This window comes from Vicugna pacos, chromosome 4 (assembly GCF_048564905.1).
Source record: "Vicugna pacos chromosome 4, VicPac4, whole genome shotgun sequence".
NCBI lineage: Eukaryota > Metazoa > Chordata > Mammalia > Artiodactyla > Camelidae > Vicugna > Vicugna pacos.
Window position 1 is genome coordinate 8,455,615 of NC_132990.1, and position 20,537 is coordinate 8,476,151.

At 41.5% G+C, this 20,537-nt stretch overlaps 1 protein-coding gene and 1 long non-coding RNA gene across 5 annotated transcripts in view; one reads left to right on the plus strand and one right to left on the minus strand.

Moving 5' to 3' along the window:
* Window positions 1-3,030: 3,030 nt before the first annotated feature.
* On the minus strand, window positions 3,031-12,125 carry LOC140695807 (uncharacterized). Of its 2 annotated transcripts, none has more exons than XR_012071632.1 (3): window positions 11,987-12,125; window positions 5,514-5,672; window positions 3,031-3,154 (listed from the first exon to the last, which is right to left on the minus strand). It is a non-coding gene; the product is annotated as an uncharacterized lncRNA (long non-coding RNA). The 2 variants fall into 2 exon arrangements; XR_012071633.1 differs by lacking the exon at window positions 11,987-12,125 and adding an exon at window positions 8,182-8,273.
* A 140-nt stretch (window positions 12,126-12,265) lies between these two features.
* Window positions 12,266-20,537, plus strand: part of RASEF (RAS and EF-hand domain containing) — a 57,025-nt gene continuing 48,753 nt past the window's right edge. For all 3 annotated transcript variants that reach the window (XM_015249954.3, XM_072959222.1, XM_072959221.1), the window contains exon 1: window positions 12,266-12,962. In XM_015249954.3, the coding sequence (XP_015105440.2) occupies window positions 12,529-12,962 (434 nt within the window). In that variant the 5' untranslated portion in view covers window positions 12,266-12,528. The remainder of the gene's footprint in view (window positions 12,963-20,537) is intronic.

Here is a 20,537-nt window from a genome sequence, read left to right on the forward strand (position 1 = left end):
ATTTCATTCTTGTGCAAGTAGTATGAATCATTTGGTTCATTTGAGAGGCAGGATGGATTTAGACTGTAGACTCTGGAACCCAGATCCCTGGTCCAAACCCCAACTCTTTCATTGGCTATGTGACCTTGGATAAGTCACTTAAAACTCTCTGTGCTTTAGTTTCCTCATCAGTAACATGACAATAAAAATAACAGTGGCAACTTTAGGATCATTATGGGGCTTAAGTGAGTTAACACAGGAAGATGTAGGGCGCTGGCACAAAGAGAGGACTCCGTACGTATTAGGCATTATTATTTGTTTACGATAATATTCAGTTTTTCTTTATTCCAAATAAGCATTATTCACTGCACATGAGCTCTTGCCACTGATTTAAGGAAAGGTGGTTATTTCTCCTTTCAATAGGCACATTTTTAAAAAGAAAAAAAAGTATGACTCAGCTTGAGTAAATCCACTATGAAAAATTACGAATTTTCACCATTAGCACAGGGAAGACTTATTTTTTCAACGACACCAATTTAATCACTCACTGGAACCCAAAGAGATATCAGAATTTCAGTATTTATGGCTATTTCCTTGAAATTTAAAGTACCTCTAGTTTTTCTGTTATTAATTTGAAATGAGTAAAACCATGCATTTTAAAGATGACAGAAATGAGAGTTCTGTGTATGTGTAAATGTTTCAAAACTTTGAAGGGCATAGATTTCTTACTAGATACGTGTGGTCTCACCATGACGGGAACACGGAGAATTCTTTCAGGGGAAGTCCGTGGAAGCTTTTCCTTGACTTTGTTAACATTAAGAAGCACCCTCCATGGTATGCTATGTGAAATGCTCAAAATCTCTAACCCAGGTCACCTTTGATAGTGTGCACAGGCCACATGTACTATATGGGCCCACCGTCTGGGGAGCAAAGACAATAATACTTAGAATTTAAATTTGAAAGTGACTTTGCTTTTACTGTTGGCATGACCATTTCTATACGGGACTGTCTTATGTTTCTGTTTCTGGTCTTCTGAGCTTGAAGTATGTCCCATTTATGCAACAGTTGTGGGGACGTGGAAACACGTTTGCTGCAAACCTACTTCCCCTAATTTCCTTCACTTTCTTGCTATTGTTGCTTCTCACCTGTCTTCCTATAGTCCCCAGGTTTTTTATGGAAACCTAGTAACTAGCCTAACAGAAGAGTCTGAAATGGACAGAAGAATTAAGGCCTTTGGAGGTCTTAATATATTATAATATAATATTATAATATAATATATATTATATGAATATATATATTCATATAATATTGAACATGGATTTTATTAAGTGAGAATTGTTATTTTTAGGAAATCTGATCGGAATGCCAATTTAAAGTGTTGTTTGACGAGATTTTTGACATTTCTGCCTACAGATTTATTTCCAAGAACCTGTTTCTTAGAAGAATTTGTTTATGTTGGTGGGATCACAGAGAATGACTCTTTGGCGTGAATACTGTTTAATCATCATGTCACAGGTGAAACTAATATGTGACCAAGGCTGTGAGCCACTTTTCCAGGCCAGTGGTTCTCAGGTTTTATGTGCATGAGGATCACCTGGATGACTTGCTAGATTGGTGAGCTCCACCCCTGGAGTTTCCGATTCAGTGGGTCAGGGGTGAAGCCCGTCTGATTTCTAACAGTTCCCCAGGTGATGCTGAGGCTGCTGGTCCGGGAGCGATCCTCTGAGAACCAGTGCTCTAGGTCATACAGCAATCCGTTGTCCTGGAAGAGGCTTTTTGACTCCTGAGATCTTGGTAAACATTTGCTAAAGGTGATCAAAACTCCATGCCCACTAAAAAAAAATTCCATGCCCAGAATTTTGACAAATTCTGGGGTGGACTTATGCTCTGTGTTCCCTCCTGTCATCTGTTGCCTCTTTGGCTTCTGGCCCTCTCACACGGTCAATGTTACCTGTGCCTCTTCTCCAGTTCATTTGTGATCAAAGTAAACTTCAGTAAAAATGTTTCAGGGAGGGTTTACAACACTTTCACTTTGTAAAAACTACAGCCTCCCCCTGGCTCCCCAACAGCCTGCACCTTGCTGGCTCCAGCCTCTCTCCATCTTTCTGTCCTCTGTTCTCTCCACTGTCTTCCTTAGTCACTTGTCAGGAGGAAGAAACACCCAATCTTGTCTCTGAAAAGTGGCATAACTAGCACATGTTATTCTGCAGATACTTTTCTCCTGCAAGAGTCTATCAAGGTATCATCTCAAACAGAGATGGTTCCGTTCTGGGGGTAATTCTGGTGCCAGATGTTAAGATAATAACTTTTTCCTCATTATTATTAAATACACATCAAAATGATAACAGTGCAGTAATTATCTGGATTTATCTACCATTATCATCTCTCTAAGAATCGTTAACATCTTGAGATCTTTGCCCCGTCATCTTTACTTTTTTGCTTGATTTTTACGGTCTGGAAATTTCATTAGGTGTGCTAATTGGGTGTGTTTCAGGAAGTTCCTTTTGCAGCCTCAGCCTGGTTGCGGGGCAGGAACACTAGGTGAGGAGGGATGGGGTGGGGGTTGCCGGATATGCAGGGCCAAAGTAAATTTGAGGACCGAATTTTTGAAAACTTTACTCAAAAGTACATTTTACAATCTATTCTAATAAATTTTTGTCCTCCTTCTCTTTTCCAGAGTTTGTTCATTGTCTAATTATTGTCGTATAGTTTGGAATGTGTGAAACTCAATGTCTGCAAGAATGTCACCTCAAATGTGGTTTAGAAACTGTGTAAAAACTACAGATGGTGAGAGAACGTGGATGTTGCCTATGTGTCTCTTTCAGTCTTAAATGCCGTCATGAAGTGAAGGGGAAATTTGATAAGAGCTGGGGACTGGTTTGTGCTTCTTTATAAATCCTCATGGCTCTCATTTTACAAGAGATTTCTAGCAATCATTAAATATGTACCAGAAAACAGCTGGTGGTAACTTCATTTAAGACTAAAGCAAGGTGACTCGCAGCTGACAGTGGTGGCCCCCTTGCCTCACCTGTGGTCCCAGTTCCCACTGGCCTCATTCCTGGGCTGCTCACTTCTTATGGGGCACGTGGGCCGGACTGCTGCCCTGGAGGAACCCAGTGCCTGGGGGCAAGGCAGAGCCCAGTAAATTGTGCAAACAAATAAGTATCCCTAGGCCCTGAAAAAAAAGAAAAAGAAAAAGAAAAAAAAAGGCTATACCAAATTTCATGACCTTTCAAATAGCAGAAAACATATCAGTTCCTGTGTACTTTGGAATTCATTTTAAAAATTCAGAAAAAATACTTGGGAAAACTTAAGTGAAATACTTGGTTATTTTGGCCTCTGGCCTTGGAACACCATTTCCTAGAATTATACAAGCTCAGAAAATCAAAACAGTTCAGGAATGACCGGAGTTGAAGTTACCGTTTCAAGTGTTCCATGTTTCAAGAATTATTTTATTAGTCCTACTCTACCTTGTGAAATCTGAGCTCTTTGAATGAAACAGAAGATTTTTATAATGAATTAATCTTTAAGGAAGTGGGTAGGGGGCTATCCACAGAACAAATAGGAGAATACATAGAACAAATGTTTCTATATGAGGCCCTGGAACTTTTTAGGTTTCAAAACAAATGAAATATTGGAACAGTCTGAGGAAATTCCTCTTGCCAACTGTAAGTATCTTATAAAAATTAACTAATAATTCGTTTATTGTTGGAAAACATGAATTGACAGCTTAAAAGACATACTGAAATCTACATTGTTTTAAAAAATCTCTAAACGTCTAGCATTCTCAACAAATGTGGGCAAGAATTCTGTCTCACTGTTTGGTGCAAATGACCTTTTACCTTTTTTTTAAAGCTAAATTTTTATTTTATTCACTCCTCTATAACATTAAAGACTTACAAATTAAGGAATATATTTAACAATATTAGAAATCCTGATTCTATATTTCCAATTACTACATTAGTTAAAAATTGGTGACCTAGTTCATTGCTAAGCTGAGACTCTAGGGTATTGGTGAAAAGAGCCTTATTTGAATGTCTCATCCTTGGAATACTGAATTCTATAATGCTTTCCAGAGGAGTAGGGATGGTTTTAGAATTTTGTAGATCTCTTTCTGACTGATCTAGTTTGTCTCATTTTGTACTTCCAGGAACAGAAGCTTTAATCTTTTTTGGTCTAAAAATAGTGATTAATATTTTAACATCTCATATTATAGAACTGGGAACAACTTTCATGCCACACAGGAATGTACATTTCTCCATTATTTTGGAATGAATACAAATGTATTTTTGATCTAATAATGTGCACATTGCATTCCCTAGAGCCAAAATAATTTTTGAGTATTTGAAATAAAATTCATAGGCTTCCCTAGGGGAAAAAAAATCCACCGTGATCTTAAGATATGATCTATCTATTGTTAGAATACAAGTTTGGGAAAAAGGACAATGTCTTGAATAGCTCTAAAATAATTAGTAAATTGATAACAAGGAAATATAGACATAATTATCATTCCAATATTACCAACATTAAAATGAACATAGCTGCCTAGTAGTTTATAATTAATTATAATTTATAAATCCCATTTACTTTCAAAAAGGCTTTAGGACCTTTTATGATTAAAAACATACATGCACAGCCCAGACATTTCCAGGGAAGGGAGAAGATGTCTGAGATGCTAATTGGGAGCTGACATGCAGGTCCCACAGCCAGGTCCGTCCCCGGCCTTGAGACAGGTAGGAAACAGTGGCCTTCCAGCCCCAAGCAGGGGACACCCAGAGACACTGTGATCACAGGGGAAAAGGTGATCCTGGAAATTGTCTCAGCATTGCTCCAGGTCTGAGATGTTGCTAAAAATTTTAAAAGCCCATTTTTTTTTTGAGAAATGTATGTCTTTTATTTTAAACTCACATTTAAAAAAATTTTTTAATGTTCTTTTTTTTAATTGAACTACAGTCAGTTTCAATGTGTCAATTTCTGGTGTACAATCATGCTTATACATACATATATTCAAAAAACTTATTTTTTAAAATGCCTTCTCCTTCCATGTCATTGGGCTTTGGGCTTTTATTTAACTTGCCACAATGGTAGAAAAGTCTTTTTTGCTAAAATGATTTTGATGATTTTTGTTCTATCTTGTTTATGAGGAAAAAAATTTTTTAAATACATGCATACACACACACATACAGCTATGCAATTCAAAATTATACTGAAAAAAATTTTGATCAGAAACCAGCTAAAGAAAGCAGAAACGGAATTGAGGTCAAACTGAGTACCGCGGTCTAATACTAAATGTAAGTTGAAGTCACTGGCAGGGAAGTTAGATGAGAAACACCATGAAAACATGGTCCTTTTTGCCTTCTAAAAGGAGGGTTGGTCTATTCTTCATTAAAGGCAAAATTAATACATTCCAAGCAAAATTTATCATAGGATTCTTCTAAATTACTGAGGAACAAAAAACTCACCGACCAGACAAAATTGCACAAGATTCTGGTGGGTGGGTATTTTCTTAATTTCAAAAATGTTAAATAAGTTACCATGAGTAGAATTTCCACATTCTTCGTTCATCCTATCATCATTCCCTTGTGATGACTTTAATTCCTCCCCTGTAAGTTGAATGACGGTGTCTGAAGAATTGATAGAGGCGCTGAAGCTACCTTCACTTCTTCACGAAGAGCAGGGTTAGCAAACTTTTTCTGTAAAAGGCCAGAGAATAAACATGTCAGGCTTTGCAGGTCATATGTGTCTGTTGCAACTACTCAGCTGTGCTCTTATATGGTGAAAGTGAATGGGTTTGACTATGTTTGCCCTTACCTGCTAATGTTTTCAGGAAAGCAGAATTTCTAGCAGCAAAGACTTTGAAAATACACTTATTTTTAAATATGCCCAGAAATCTTCCTAATTAAAGTAAGATATAAATTATCTTTTTAATTTAGATGGAGGATAATCAAGGGGTAATTGCACATGAAATTTTGGAACACAGTCAGACCCATTCACTTTCACCTGTGTGAAATAAAAGAAGCATATGAAAGAGTCAGAGTAAAGATGGAGAATCTTCAATCTAAAACAAAGAAAAGACAAGGCTGCAGCTTATGTGGAGGGGATACATCTAAGCATGATAAATGCATGAAAAGTCTTTAAAGTAACCTTGACTTATACTTCATGTTTTTCAAAGGAGAGAGATATCATCAAACTTGAGAAAAATAGATATGTATTTTATATGTCACATAACAAAAGGAATGGTAAGAACGTCATAAGTTAAAGACCAGCTGTGTTCCAAAGGAAAGGGTGTTAGGCTCTGCCCCAAGAGAGACTCACTGCCCACAAATAAAGTATCTGCAAATCTTGAACTCCCAATTTATCCCTCCCCCTCCCCTTCCCCCGCTGGTAACCATAAGTTTGTTTTCTATGTCTGAGTCTGTTTCTGTTTTGTAAATAAGTTTATCTTTTTTTTTTTTTTTAGATTCCACACTGGCGTGATCTCATATGGTATTTTTCTTTCTCTTTCTGGCTTGCTTCACTGAGAATGACAATCTCCAGGTTTATAACTCACAAATATTTAATTGTATACACGGTGGTTTTATATGTCCTACAGCAACGTCACATGTGTTGATTTCTACAGGACCTGTGTCAGGGCAGTGCAGTGGCTTCTAGGTAGCCCATGTATTCCATAGGGGCCTTTCACGAACTGCAGACAATGCCACAGCCTTAGACTTGAGTCTCCGTGGAGACTGTTTCATGCCAAGGAAGTAGTTATGCACTGCCTTTGGCTGGGTTACCCAGATACTGAGATGAGGATTCACATGGATGTGGAAGGCTAGGAGAGGTAGAAATGGGAAGGGAAGGAGGAGAAGCAACCGTGCAATACTGACATCTTGCAATGTTACCCAGCAGGTGACAGTCTTAGTCCCACTGCTGAAGACTGTGCAGATCAACCCAGGAGAAATGGACCCATACACGCTTCTGCACACAAAGACTTGTACAAAGATACTTCTAGCAGCTTTATTCACAGTAGCCAAAGCCTGGAAATACCCCAAATGCCAATCAACAAAGTAATGGAGAAACACACTGTGGTACATATGTATAATATAATCCTACTCATTAACCAGAAAGAAATTACCAAAATATGCAACAATATGAATGCATATAAAAATTATTATGCTAAGCAAAAGAAGCCAGACATGTTGGAGTACATGCTGTATAACTCTGACACAATAAGCACATTAAATCTAACCCCTTGGGTCCTAGCCGTAGGGCCCTCTCACACCATGGCAGCTACTTCAAGACCAGCAGGAGAATCTCACTCCAGGCTGCTCAGACAGGGTCATATATAATATAAAGGTGACTGTCCCATCCTCTTCACAGACCTGGTCGCTCTGAAAAGGAGGGGATCATACAGACAGAGCACGAACACCAAGGAGTGGGAACACGGGGGCCATCACCCAATTCTGCTTACCACAGCTGGCTTTGTTTTACTGTCCCAAAGTTGAACTGAAATGGATATATTTCTACTAGACTCAATTTTTCTATTTCCTGCATATGTAATATGAAATGCAAACTTTTGTCTCGACTGAGAGGTGCAAGATTATGAGACACACGGTTTCCTGATGTGCGGAAATAACATATGAGCGTTGCTTGGTTATCACTGAACGGGATCAGAAGTTTGAAAGTCAGCACTTCTCCCTCAGCTCTAGTACTGAATGCCCACTCTGCTCTGACTTGTGAAGCGGTGTTTGATACTGTTTGGAGCAATATAGAGATATTTAATTTTTTACAATGAATGATTTACCGAAGTCTGACTGCCAGCACACACACACACATACAATAATGCTATATATTGATCACAGAAACAATATGCAGTCAAAGAGGAAGTTCAACTGGGCCTATAAGGCTTTATCTTCTGAAAAAAAAAAAGATCTGATGTTAATATGATAAAATGTTCATATCTGAACTTTCTTGGTTCATGGATGTTACATTACTCTTTCCCTTTTTTCATATTTACATAGAGTAAGTAAATGACTATGATGTAAATTTGCTGACACATTCTTCTCTGTGAAATTTTCAAAATTTTCTTATAACTGTCTTAGGAATAGAAAGCCTAAGTAGATACTCATGAGAAAACAAACACACAAGTTCTTGCAGGGCTATGTTGGTTTGACAGAGTTCCTGAACCAACTAATTGGTCCCTCAGCAGTATGCCATTACCTGGATATTGAGTTCCATCTTAACAGGCTTATTAGATCTTTCTGGGGGTAGAGTAACTTCAGTGTTAAGTCCAGCTCTGAGAAAGGCTCTTGCACCTGCAGGGAATCCTATAGGGTAGATTACAACAGGCTTCCATTAAAAGCTGCTATCCATTTTCTCAGTGAAAAAGAAGTTAAGGGGTGGTGCTCATTCCCTGTTATAGGAAGTTGGGTCAACTTATGATCTAGTGGCAAAGGATAATTTCTCATGACTCATCAACCTAGTCATTGTCTAGCAGGACATTTCCCAAAGTATATTCTCAAGAGCGCTAACTCTGCGGAAAGCCCACAGAAACTGAAACAAAAACAAAATCTAACACTAAAAGTTTCCATGGTCGAATACATTTAGGAAACATTAGATTAAACAAGTATAAACAGCTTTCTTTATCTCATCCAAGAAGCTTTATAGTAGGATTCTTTTCCCAATTTATTTGTAATTTAGAAATGTATTTGATCACAATAGGATCTTTTCACTCGTTTAAGAAACATTCTCTAACAAGATTATCTCTGATTTTTAAAATCCTTGGACAGCTACAAAGCAAACTGATCTTTCTCAAAAGTCATACAGGAGAGCTCTCCTTACCTAACAATTCACTGGCTCTCAAAGGCTGCTCTGTTATCTCCAATTCCTCGCTAGCTGTTCCCGGATGCTAAAACAGAAACGAAATGCCTCCTAGTTATTTCTTCTCCTCTCTTTCCTCTAATTCTTCAAAAAATTAGAGACAGATTATATAACCTTGGTCTTCCCCTGAGTGTATTTCTGGGGATACTTAAAAGCATTCCTTAGTACCTTGTGTGGTTCAAAGTGTAAACACTTAAAAATACGAAAGGCAACCCTAGATCCCGTAGGAGCCCTTTAGGAATCTTTTTATAAGCTAAAGAGTCCTTTCAAAATGTGATTGATTCCTCAGTAGAACAGACAAGAAAGTCCAGAAATAAACCAAAATTTTACAGGAATTTAGCATATGCTAAAGGTTGTATTTAAATCCATGGAAGAGAGATGCTGAATGAACAGTGTTGAGACAACTAGGTAGAAATTCAGAAAAAAAAAAAAAAGTAAAGTGGAACCTACGATTCACACCTGACCCAAAATAAATTCCAGATGAATCAGAGTTTTAAAATGAAAAATAAAACCATGAAAAAGACTAAAACAAGAAAAGAAAAAAGGCTTTCCTGTGGCCTGAGCTGACAATACATGCTAGCAATGTCCTTGTAAATGACAGGCCACAATGCAACTGGAAACTTTGCTAGGAAAAGCAGGATTCAGCTCTTCCCCTGAGGCTGGGAAATGGTTTGGTTAGGCAGAAGAGGAAAAAGCCAAAGGATGTTTGATATTCACATTTTGCCATGACAATAAGGAGCTATTAAATTAATCATGTAATCAAGTATGGCATATGTGGGGGACAGCAGGAGCCCTAATGGAGACTAGATGGAGATTTTGGGATATATAAGGTAAGACCAGATTGCAGAGGATTTTGGATGCCCAAAGAGTTTACCGTTGATTCTTTTTTAACTGGGGCACTTCTAGGGGTTGATGAGCTGGGATACGGGCTTTCTCAACCTCAGGACTATTAACATTGTGGGCCAGATAATTTTCTGTTATGGGTCGCTGAGCCTGTGCATCGTAAGATGTTTAACCTCGTCCCTGGCCTCTACCTACTAGCATTTCCCACTTGGCAAATTGCGACAACAAAAAATGTCTCCAGGTATTGCCAAATGTCTCCTGGGGAACAAAATTGCCCCTGGTTGAGAAACACAGCTCCAGAATGGCAGAGTAATTGGTGTTTAAGAAGGACCATCCGGCTGTGGTTGTGTAGAATGAACAGGAGGTTGGCAGGACAGGAGCCTGAGTGACTGTATTAGAGGCTAGATATGATAAACTGTTATAGGAAGGGCTTCCAATAAAGTACATCTCCCTGTATCCATGACCCTATCTAATCCCTTCCCATGTTGACTTAGGGCTTGGCCATGTGACCTGCTTTGATCAATGGAATATCAATAAACATGACACAAGCTGAGGCTCGAAAAATATTTGTGCATTGGGACTTACCCTCTTGGAATACTGCCACCATGTGATAAAGCCAATGCTAGCCAAAGTCACATGTCCAGCCAACAGCCAGCACCGACTTCCAGATGGAGGAGTGAGGCACTCTAAGACCAGCCATCATAAAGCCACCATGACTACAGGATCCCAGGCATGCCAGCCGAAAAATTACCTACCCGAGCCCTGCCCACGTTGATGGCAATGAAATTACGAACAAATAAAACGGTTACTGTTTTAAATCACTAGGTGTTTGTTGTGTTGTTATGCAGTGATAGATAATTGTTATAGGAGGTCTGGAGGCGATTAATATCAGTGGAGATGAGAAGATGTGTTCACATCTGGAATAATCCATGTTTCTTGCAGACTCTTCAGGGAAGGGGCTTATGGAAAGGACAAAGCAGGACAAAGAATATGAGAATTTAGAATTGAATACAAAGGTCAGAGTGAGTTAAGGAAGGAAGTGGCATGAGCTGTCTTTAAGAAAGCACTTCTGCCTAAGCAGTTAAAAGTATTATTCATTCATCCATTTTGAAAAATACAGATATTTATTAATTCCTCACAGAAAAATGATAATATTTCAAAGATTCAGTTTAATAAGTATATTTGTAAAGCTTTGAAGGCATTACTAAGCTAGCTGCTTTTTCTTTATGTGGAAAAATCAATCTTTAGAAACAGGGAAGCATATAAAATCATTAACAATTTATATTGCACTAAAAATAAAATTCACTTCAGTGTATTAGCTGTTGACTTGTATAAAACTATATTCACTTAGCAATCAGATTGCAAGGCCAGGGCTTCTAGCAGAACGCCTTGCTGGTAATTTATCAGTTACATTTACAGATGCCAATTACCAGTAGTAGTTACAGTTTGACAGATGCCGTGTTGACCTTATTTACTGTACTATTCAAGAAGAAACAGTTCCTCAGATGTTCAGCACTTAGCTTTCTGTTTAAGAACATCAGCTTGAGGAAATGTGTCAGTCAAATTCTCTATTTTTATCATATTAAAAACTATCAAAGTAAGAATGAATAAAAAGAATCCAGAATGAGAATAAGTGGAATACAGAGCCATAACTAAAACAAATGGAAATAAAAGAAAGTCTAAAAAGTTGAGGAAACTGATGTGAAAAAAGTAAAAATAACCCTAACACATTCACAGGCTATGAGAATCATCAAAGGGAACATATACATAAGTCATATGACAGTGAGGGTCTCTTGGAAATAAGACAAGATTTTTTAAAGGGTGAAGATGGATGAATTTTAAATATCTTATACCCATGAAGCAGCCAGTATTAAAGCAACAATAGTATTGTTGAAATAAGTGTTTAAGATTGAAGGGTAATATACATCTGCATATATAATTTCCGTAAGATTTGTTTAAAGGAAAAAAAGCTACCTCAGTCCTTGTTTAAATATTGCTGCCTGCCAAGGATTTTGGTTATTAATTTTCTCTCAGGTTGAGGAGACAAGGACTGAGAAAAATTGTTTGGACTTGAGGATCTATCTGGAAGATCCGATTCCTAATTTGCATCAACTAGTTGGACCTTAATGCTGGATGGACATGCATTAAAGAAAGCATCGGAGACCGGGGTCTTCTGGTAAATCTGGTAAATCTTGTACTTTGGTTTGTGAGAAAACTTGTATGTACAAAAGTTTACCAATTTTACGGAATCCGAAAAGAATAAAATACACATACGTTAACCAATGTGGAATCCGACACCTACCTTCCTCTCCCCTTTCTGTCCAGTTAGCTCCCCACGCTCACGCCAGCTCTTGATTTACCCGAGCAACTACTGTTGACACCGAAGGGCCTGGCAACGCTAGTCTCACCCCCAGTTCCCACCGGGTCCCCCAACTCCAAGAGCCACAAACCCAGGCTCCAAAGCCCTGCGGGGAAAGCCCAGCGTGGCTCGCAGAGGCGTGGGAACCAGGGCGGGGCGCTCCTCCTCCCAGGCTGGGCGGAGCCGCGTGCGCCCGGCAGGTGCGTGCAGCCGGGCCGGGCGCCCAGTCGCGGCGGGCGCTGCTGCGCGGTACGCGGGGCCGTGGGTGCGCTCGCACCGCTCCAGGGCCCGTTCGGAGCGCGCCGTCCTGACCTGCCCAGGCGCCTCGACCCTCCCGGACCTTCCCATCAGTGGCCTCACTTGCCCGACTTGCCCAACTCGCCGCGGCTCCGGGCGGCAGCAGGTGGCCCCAGACTCCCTGCCGCCGCCGCAGCCGGGACGGGCCGCGCGCCCCGGAGCCCTCGCAGTGGCCTCCGCGAGGCGCGATGGAGACGGACGGGGACCTGGAGGAGCTGGCCCGGCTGCGCTCGGTCTTCACCGCCTGCGACGCGAACCGCTCGGGGCGCCTGGAGCGCGAGGAGTTCGGCGCGCTGTGCGCGGAGCTGCGCGTGCGGCCGGCCGACGCTGAAGCCGTGTTCCAGCGGCTCGACGCCGACCGCGACGGCGCCATCACCTTCCAGGAGTTCGCGCGCGGCTTCCGCGGGGCGCGCCACAGGGGACGGCGCCGGGGCCGGGGGCCGCGGGAGTCAGCGTCCGCCCGCGCCCGGGCGGCGTCGAACCCCGGGAACAGCGAGGAGGACGAGGGCGACGAGGACGCGGCGGCGGCGGCGCTGGGCTCCCCTGCGGACCCGGCGAGCCTCGGCCAGGCTTGGGAGGACTTCCAAGCGCGACTCGGGGACGAGGCCAGGTTCATCCCCAGGTGCGTGCGCGGTTTGGAGGGCGGGAGGTGGCGATGGTGTTTCCTGTCCTCCCTGGGGCTCTGCCATCTCTCCCTCTTACACTGAGGTGTGCGCAGACCCACTGGACCCTGCTCTTTCTGAGTTGCTTTCTCCGCTCGCCGACTCACTTTAACTTTTCCGAGATGAGAACCCTGGCGTTAAGAAGAGGATACGCGTTCGGAGTCAGTTTGGGGGGAAAGTTGTACTTGCTCAGAGCTAAGCCCTGCAAAGAGCACTTTCTAGTTACACAGGCCAGAGTGAAATCCTCAGCGTCCGTGGATTCCTCCAAGACACCGGTTTAGGAGCGCTCCCGACTCCTCAAAGATTTGATTACGTCACCTCCTACTCCAGGCCTCCGGGTTGCAGGGAGCGGCAGCCCTGAGCGTGACTCGGGCCGTCAGCCAATTTGGCATTCTCCGTAGTAGTTTTTGTATTTGTCATTGTCCTGCTACACCGTAGAAAACAAGACATTGTTGTGCATTTATATTGCTGCGCATAAATGTTCATTGATGCCCACTATGTGCTAGGCATTTTACAAGTTCATTAGTTTAATTTCCAGAATAACCTTGGGAAGATGGACTTTCTTATCTCTGACTGATGGAGAAATTTAGATCTAAAGACGTTAGGGGACTTGACGAGTCAGTAAAAGAGCAACATTTGATCCCAGATGTTGTGATCTGAAAAACTCATTTTTTAGACACAGAATGAAATAATTAAATCATACAATAAATTCTCTACTCCTGTGGCTCTGACAGAAATAACAATATCAAGTTACTTAACTCTAAGGTAAAAGGAGGATGCCTGCAGGTTCGGGGCATTGAGGGAAAGATGTTCAGGTTTAATTGAGTTTAATTTACATCTGTCTCTGCCGGTACTCATGGTATGTCTTGAGCTGTTTTCACTGCTTCCTCAGGTGCCACAAACATGTTAATAATATAAAATGCTTTTCTGCTCTCTGGAGTTTCTTTGAAATTTTATGAATCTCTAGCGTTCATTATTTGGAAGATATGAAAGGCATCATTTTGGTTGGCAGTTCACGTATCTAAGACGTAAGACAGAAGAGGAAATAGCCCTGGAAGGCAGCAGTCGCTGGGCTCACCCATTTACAGCTTAGACCTGCAGGGCTGGGAGTCCTCACTTCCTTCTCCGCCCAACTTCTCCCTCCGGTTTGGGAAGTTCAGGGAATACTGGGCATAGAAAGTGACTCATCGCAATATAAGAGGGACTGTGTAGAGAAAGTGGGTGTGATACCCATCTTTTCTGTTATTTACGAATGAGTGAAAATGCAGTGTCTCCACCGGGGAAGTAGAAAAATGTAAACTTTGCTATAAGCCATGTACTTTGAATCATCTTTCATCTGTAGCTTGGTTTGGATCCAGGTAATTAAAAAAGGTAACAATATTAGGGATAAGGATAGGTGAGCCCACACCATATTTTACACACACACACACACACACACACATACACAGAACTCCTTTTTAGAGTTGTCAAGTATCAGCGGCAAATATCTGACACTTCCTTTAAATGATCAAAATGACCTTCTTTGGATCAGCATACAAACCAGAACTTAATACTATTGGTGACATTATTATTATCATGATGCCTCAACAACTTTTCAGATGTTATTAAATTTAATGGCACCAGTGTCACCTGGTAGACTTGTGTCCTAAGCCCCACCCCCCCGTCTTCTGTGAGATTAACAAGTACAATATTTGCCTTCCTCTACTTGTTGAAGTGGAAAAGAACTAAACTGAGTTGCCCTGTCTGATTGTTCCCATGGCAGCTATGAACTATTTTGGTAAATTGGGTGGCTCCTATTCCACTTCCTCATACAGCTGTTCACTTTCCCTGCCTCCCATTCAAACGTGATAAAAATCTGTTGTTATTGACAATGCCATTGCCATTATTTCAGCCAAATTAATTCTGCAAACATTATTGAGTGCCTGCTTTGTGCCCAACACTGGCTAGGGTAGTATCCTAGGTCCCTGGAAATGAAGAGGAGGAGATGCAGTTCATGCCCTCAAGAAGTTCATAGTGTGGGTAAAACGTTTCTCAAAACTTTCCTGGGAGAACGTGTAAAGGCAGGAGAGTTATTTGCAGGAAACCCCATATCTCATGGACTTAGCCTGACAGACTGCTGTAAGCAGGGACTTTCTGTGAAATCTTGAGTTTTTAATCTTAAAAAATTACATATTTGTTCATTTAACTTATAATATAGTGGGGCTTATTTTAACATAAAATACTGTATTTTCTTCCAGGAGGAAATTCTCTCTCTGGGAAGGTGTGTCATTTCATCTGGTGGTTTGTTTCCCACCTGGCACTCCATCTTCCCCCAGGTGGCCCGCTGACCCATCCCTTTCCTGAGCATTCATGTCCAGCTTGGGGAAGTACCAGATATCAGATATAAAAATGTTTGGTTCCTGTAGAGGCAAAACATGGTAATGATTTCCCTTTCAAAGATCATTCACACTCTTAGATCAAAATATTAAGCATATTTGGATTAAAATCCCCAATCATCAATAATTGTGATATTGGAGAGAAAATCATATTGCATTTTGAAAGGATAAAAATAGTCTCTGGGTTGTGTACTAACACATTCTTAAGTTCCTTTTCTCTGAGAAAACTGAGGGACCCCTTTCCCTACAGGCTGGGGAGGGGCGGGTCCTGAGCAGCCATGTGACCTGTTAATCTGAGCTGGGCAGGTGTAATAGGTCCAGAGGGTCAGGACAGGCGGTCACCCCTCCCTAGTAAGCTGGAAGTAGGTCAGCCAGCGGGTGAAGCCAGAACGGGCAAGGCAGTGTAGTTATGTAAGAGAATTCCAGAAGGAGGATTGTATCCGGCCAAGAAAAATCCATGAAGTGGGGAGAGAGTGCAGACTTGTAATAACCCAGCCTAACCGATTTCTCGTGCCAGGGGTGTTATCTTGGTGAAAGGGAAGTTTGTACCCAGAAGGTGCTCAATCATGTACTGAGTAAATATTTGCTGAATGAATCGAATAAGCTTGTGATTCCTTGCTTCATATACTGAGAATGTGGTTAGTTTGTGCTGCCTGCATTCTCTTCATTTCTTTTGTTGGTTCCCTCCCTGTACTTTCAAGTTCCTGGCGAGAGCTGGTGTGTTCAGAGACTGGCAAGGAGAGAAGATGCTGTGCACACTAAGCATCTGACCGAGACAGAGGGATGGCAGGAGTTCATCTCCTCCAGTCAGTGCTGAAACTTTTCAGTGTTTTCTTAGTTCTGTTTGTAGCGATTTTAAGTGTCATTTGTGGACTGATTGACTTTGATAAATTAACTTAGAACCACACATTCTCACAAACAGACGCAGAGGGTTCAGCTGGCACTGGAACCACAGTGGATTTGTGATGGGCACTGGTTATGCCACAAAAGCCGGATCAGGAACATACCCCGGGTGGGTGTCTCTGGTGTAACAGGGGTAATGCGACTGGTGACCTGCTAAACAGGACTAGGGAGGGATTTGTCTAGGCACCAAAATCAGACCTGTGTGGTGAGCTGTTTCACATGGTTTGTATGAGCATGCATAGTGTTGAAGAAGCTTTTGTTGAATAATTTAGAAACAAGAAATTTAATTGAGGAGAACCGGAGCTACCCACGTGTGAGCTGTATATGGATTGTGAAAACAGGCTGCTGGATCACGTCCCTGTAACTGACAGAGAGGAAAAGAGCACCAGTTGAACACCAATCCCACTTACGAGGACATTTTAAAAAACATAGAACTGCAGCTAAGCAGAGGCATAGTTTCAGCGCTGGTCAGGATTTCTTTTACATTTCCCTTGCTTGGGTTCCACTTCAGGGCTTTTCCCTCTGATTGTCCTCTTTTGTAATCACATGGTTGCATTAGAAGCGCACTTCACATCCATGGTACAGTGCTTGGCAAGATGGACCCAAAGAGAGAGAAATACACACAGAGAGAGGGCTGGAGACACAGAGAAAGAGAGGGGGACAGAGTGAGAGGAGGCGGAAGACCGATAGACAGATGGAGAGACACTAACTGATTGATTAGGTAGTGTCTCAGTTTCCCCTCTGTTCCCACTCGATGAGTACATGGCCCTGAGCCAGCTTGAGATGTGAGAGTTAAATCAGCTCTTCTCGGTTTAATCTGAGCTCTTGAAAATGGGAGCAGCTGGGTGCTTTGGACTGTGTTTGTAGTGTCTGAAGATAAGTGTATTTTTTTCACTCATATGGTCAGTAGCATCTGATGCTCATCCAAGGAGGTAAAGATTTGTTCTAGCCTTGAGGCACGATAGTGGGTGGGACCTCAGTCCTGGAAGGGGTTCAGAGGTGTTTTTGTGTGTGATGCTGACCTTTGGCACTGGCTTTGGGCCTATCCGTGTGCTAACCACTGGCTTTCCGGAGGTTCTCTGCCTTTTCTGCCTTCAGAACTGGGGGCATCTATCTATCTATCAGTCTGTCTGTCTGCCTATCTATCTTTGTGTGTATCTTTATCTATCTCTATATCTCTATCTCTGTCTCTGTCTCTCTATATCTACACAGGGATATTTACAAAACTGTACGTGGAGGTAAACAGATATGACCGCTTTGTGGGTTCTCCTTGCCCGCTCAAGCAGATTATTGTAATAACTTTATGACAGCTCCTTCTTTAATATCACTTATGTAAAGCGACCATTCAGCATTCATTTCCATTTTGTTTAGTAGACTTTAGGCCAGTTGTACTGCCCAGAAGGGATGTTATCCACACAGGTGAGAGGGGGCAGCTCACACCTCAGGGAACCAGAACTGGAAACCGGGGAAGAGTAAAGATTTGGGATGAAAAATGTAAATGGAGATAAATGTGAATACCCAGCTGACCGAAGTTGCTTTGTCCTTATCTGATGAACCTGTGTGTTAAGATGATGACTCATTTAAGAGAAGACCGGTTTTTCTTTCTCGGCTCTCCTGAGCGATTGAGGTCAGATTCCTTCAGGAGACAGTGGTGTTTGCAGATCTGAAGGCTGTTTGCTCTCTGAGTGGGCTGTGCTCTGGGAACACAACGTGGACTAGTTTTCAGGGCATCTGACCCTGGAATGATGTGGGAAAAGTCAGAATTCAATTGGATTTTTGGCTACTTTCTTTTTTTAATCACATTCCAGAAAATCACCCTTCAGTTCTTCAGAAAATCAAAAGAAAGAGTGATTAAACTTTCCTGCTGGTTGCTGGGGACTGAATGAAGTACAAAGCTGATGAGCAGGGGAGTGCATCTCAGGGAACTTCCTCCTTGTGGAAAATACACCCCAGGCATCATTGAATGAAACCAGGAACCTCTCCAAGGGTTTTAACTGTTGAAATGTTGAAATTGAAGTTGTCAACAACGTTTTATTTTAAGGGGGAAATGTGTTCAAGAAAATTTGTAAGAAAATCTCTACAACTAAGTTTGCTTTAGTTTGATGTTTTTTCGTCCATCTCTGCATAAAACGGAGACACCAGAAAACCATTATTAGTTTATCTTTGGTTTGATGGTTAGATAGCAAGGAAGGTAGGTAAAAATCAATGATTCTTCAAGTTAAAAGTAAATTAAAATTTTTTCTATGGTATTTTTGTACAGTAACTAAACAAACTACATGTATACAAATAGTTTTAAAATATTTCAAAGATGCCATAGAAAAGAAATTCTCATTTGGTTACATGATTTTCAGAACAAACTCTTGTAACCTTTGAGAAAGACTTTAAAGAAGGCCATAGCAGATCGTATACAATTTTTAAAGGATGTTTTCAGGTTTACAGAAAAATTGTGACCATAGTACAGAGAGTTCCCATATAACCTGCACCCACTTTCCTTCATTAGTAACATCTTGCATTGGTGTGGTGCATTTGTCAAAATTAATTAAATGGTACTGATACAATGTTAGTAACTAAAGTCCGTATTTTATTCAGATTTTCTCAGCTGTTCCCTAATGCCCTTTTCTGACTCCATCATTCCACCCAGGACACCACACTGCACTTAGCTGTCATGTCTCCTTAGGCTCCTCTTGGCTGTGACAGTTAAATATCTCATGCAAGTTACACATTTATCACCATCTTTCTTGAGGAAAGGACAACATTGTATTAAGGATGCACCTTTGTTTTGTGAGATCATGTTGCTAAAAGGGTTTATTGCAAAATATAAAGCATTACCATCCAGTAAAATAACCGGTTATACATTTAAGCCATACTAAAAATAGTTAAATCACAGTAGGGAGAACATTGTGGTTACTTTCTATTGCCCTGTGGCAGGACAGTCCGACTTCTGTCTTCCGTACCTAATTCATGTACACCGTACCTGTAACTTCCTAATTTCCCATTGAGTGGGCCAGATGGCTGCCCAGCAGCACTGTCTGGCAGGTAGCAGCACAATGGGTTCTCCAGGTGGCCCGCAGGGCAGCCCTGTCCGCCTTTCTCCATCACCATCTGAAACCTGTAGGGGTTGCCTGTCTCCAGCTTCTCTTGTCCATGCTTAATTTGTTTTATCAGTGACTATTCTGTTTCCTGCTCCTGAAAGGAAAGTCTTAGTTACATTGTGTCTGGAAAGAGCCAGGAAAGGAGAGATGGGTTTATCACTGGTTGTCTTCTGATTTAGCCGCACGCTAATGGTAAGTCTTTTCACTCCACGGATGTCTCGCTCACTACTAGGTGAATGCCGGAGGTAAAAAGTGCAGATCCGCCAACTCACCCTGGCTTCTTTTAATGCAGCTGTTAGTAACTTTAAGGCATAGTTAGTGCACAGTTTAGTAACAGTTGCTAACTATTAATGCACTTTTTGATTACAGAAAGGGGAAGATTATGGATAAATGCTGAAGTGGATAGGCTACAGGACAAGCTTAAACTGGGTTTGTTCCTGGCAAAACTGGCAAGGTGACAGATGTCATCTAAAGGGAAGTTTTTGCATAGAAACTGACATAGTGCCCTTTATTTTTCTCCCCAGCCCCTATCTTTCTTGCCAAATAGAAATTTTCAGTGCAAAATAACGATAATACACCTAGTTGCAGCAACGTCACTAGATTATGCCTACGTTTAACTCAACTCAAGGTAAGTTGATAGAAGAGAATATTGGAAGGGAGAATATGCGTTATAAGGCCAGTCCTCAGCAGTGAAGAGGTACATGTTCTCACGTATCCACACCCACATGCAGAGCACACTGATGATGTGATGTCCATAAGTGAAAAAATTTGATGTGGACCTAGGAGCAGGATGTGAGCGACGGCCTGTTTTCCTGGTGACAGAAGGGTTAGCTCTGCATTGCCCCAGCCCCTTTCCTGTGCTCAGGGCCTTATGCGAATAGACTGTAACAGGGATCAAAGTAAGGCCCACTTGGCCCTCTGCCTGTTTGTGTAAATAAAGTTTTAATGGCACACAACCAAATTCATCCATTGATTATTGTCTATGGCTGCTTTCGTGCTATAATGGCAGAGTTAAGTAGTTGTGACAGAGATGGTAAATATTTTATATACCTGGTGCTTTACAGAAGAGGTTTACTGACCCCTAGATTACATAAGCTTTGCAGACTGACCTCAGATGTGACCTGCTTCTCTTTTTTTCAGTTTCCTCTGTACTGGCCCCATAAGA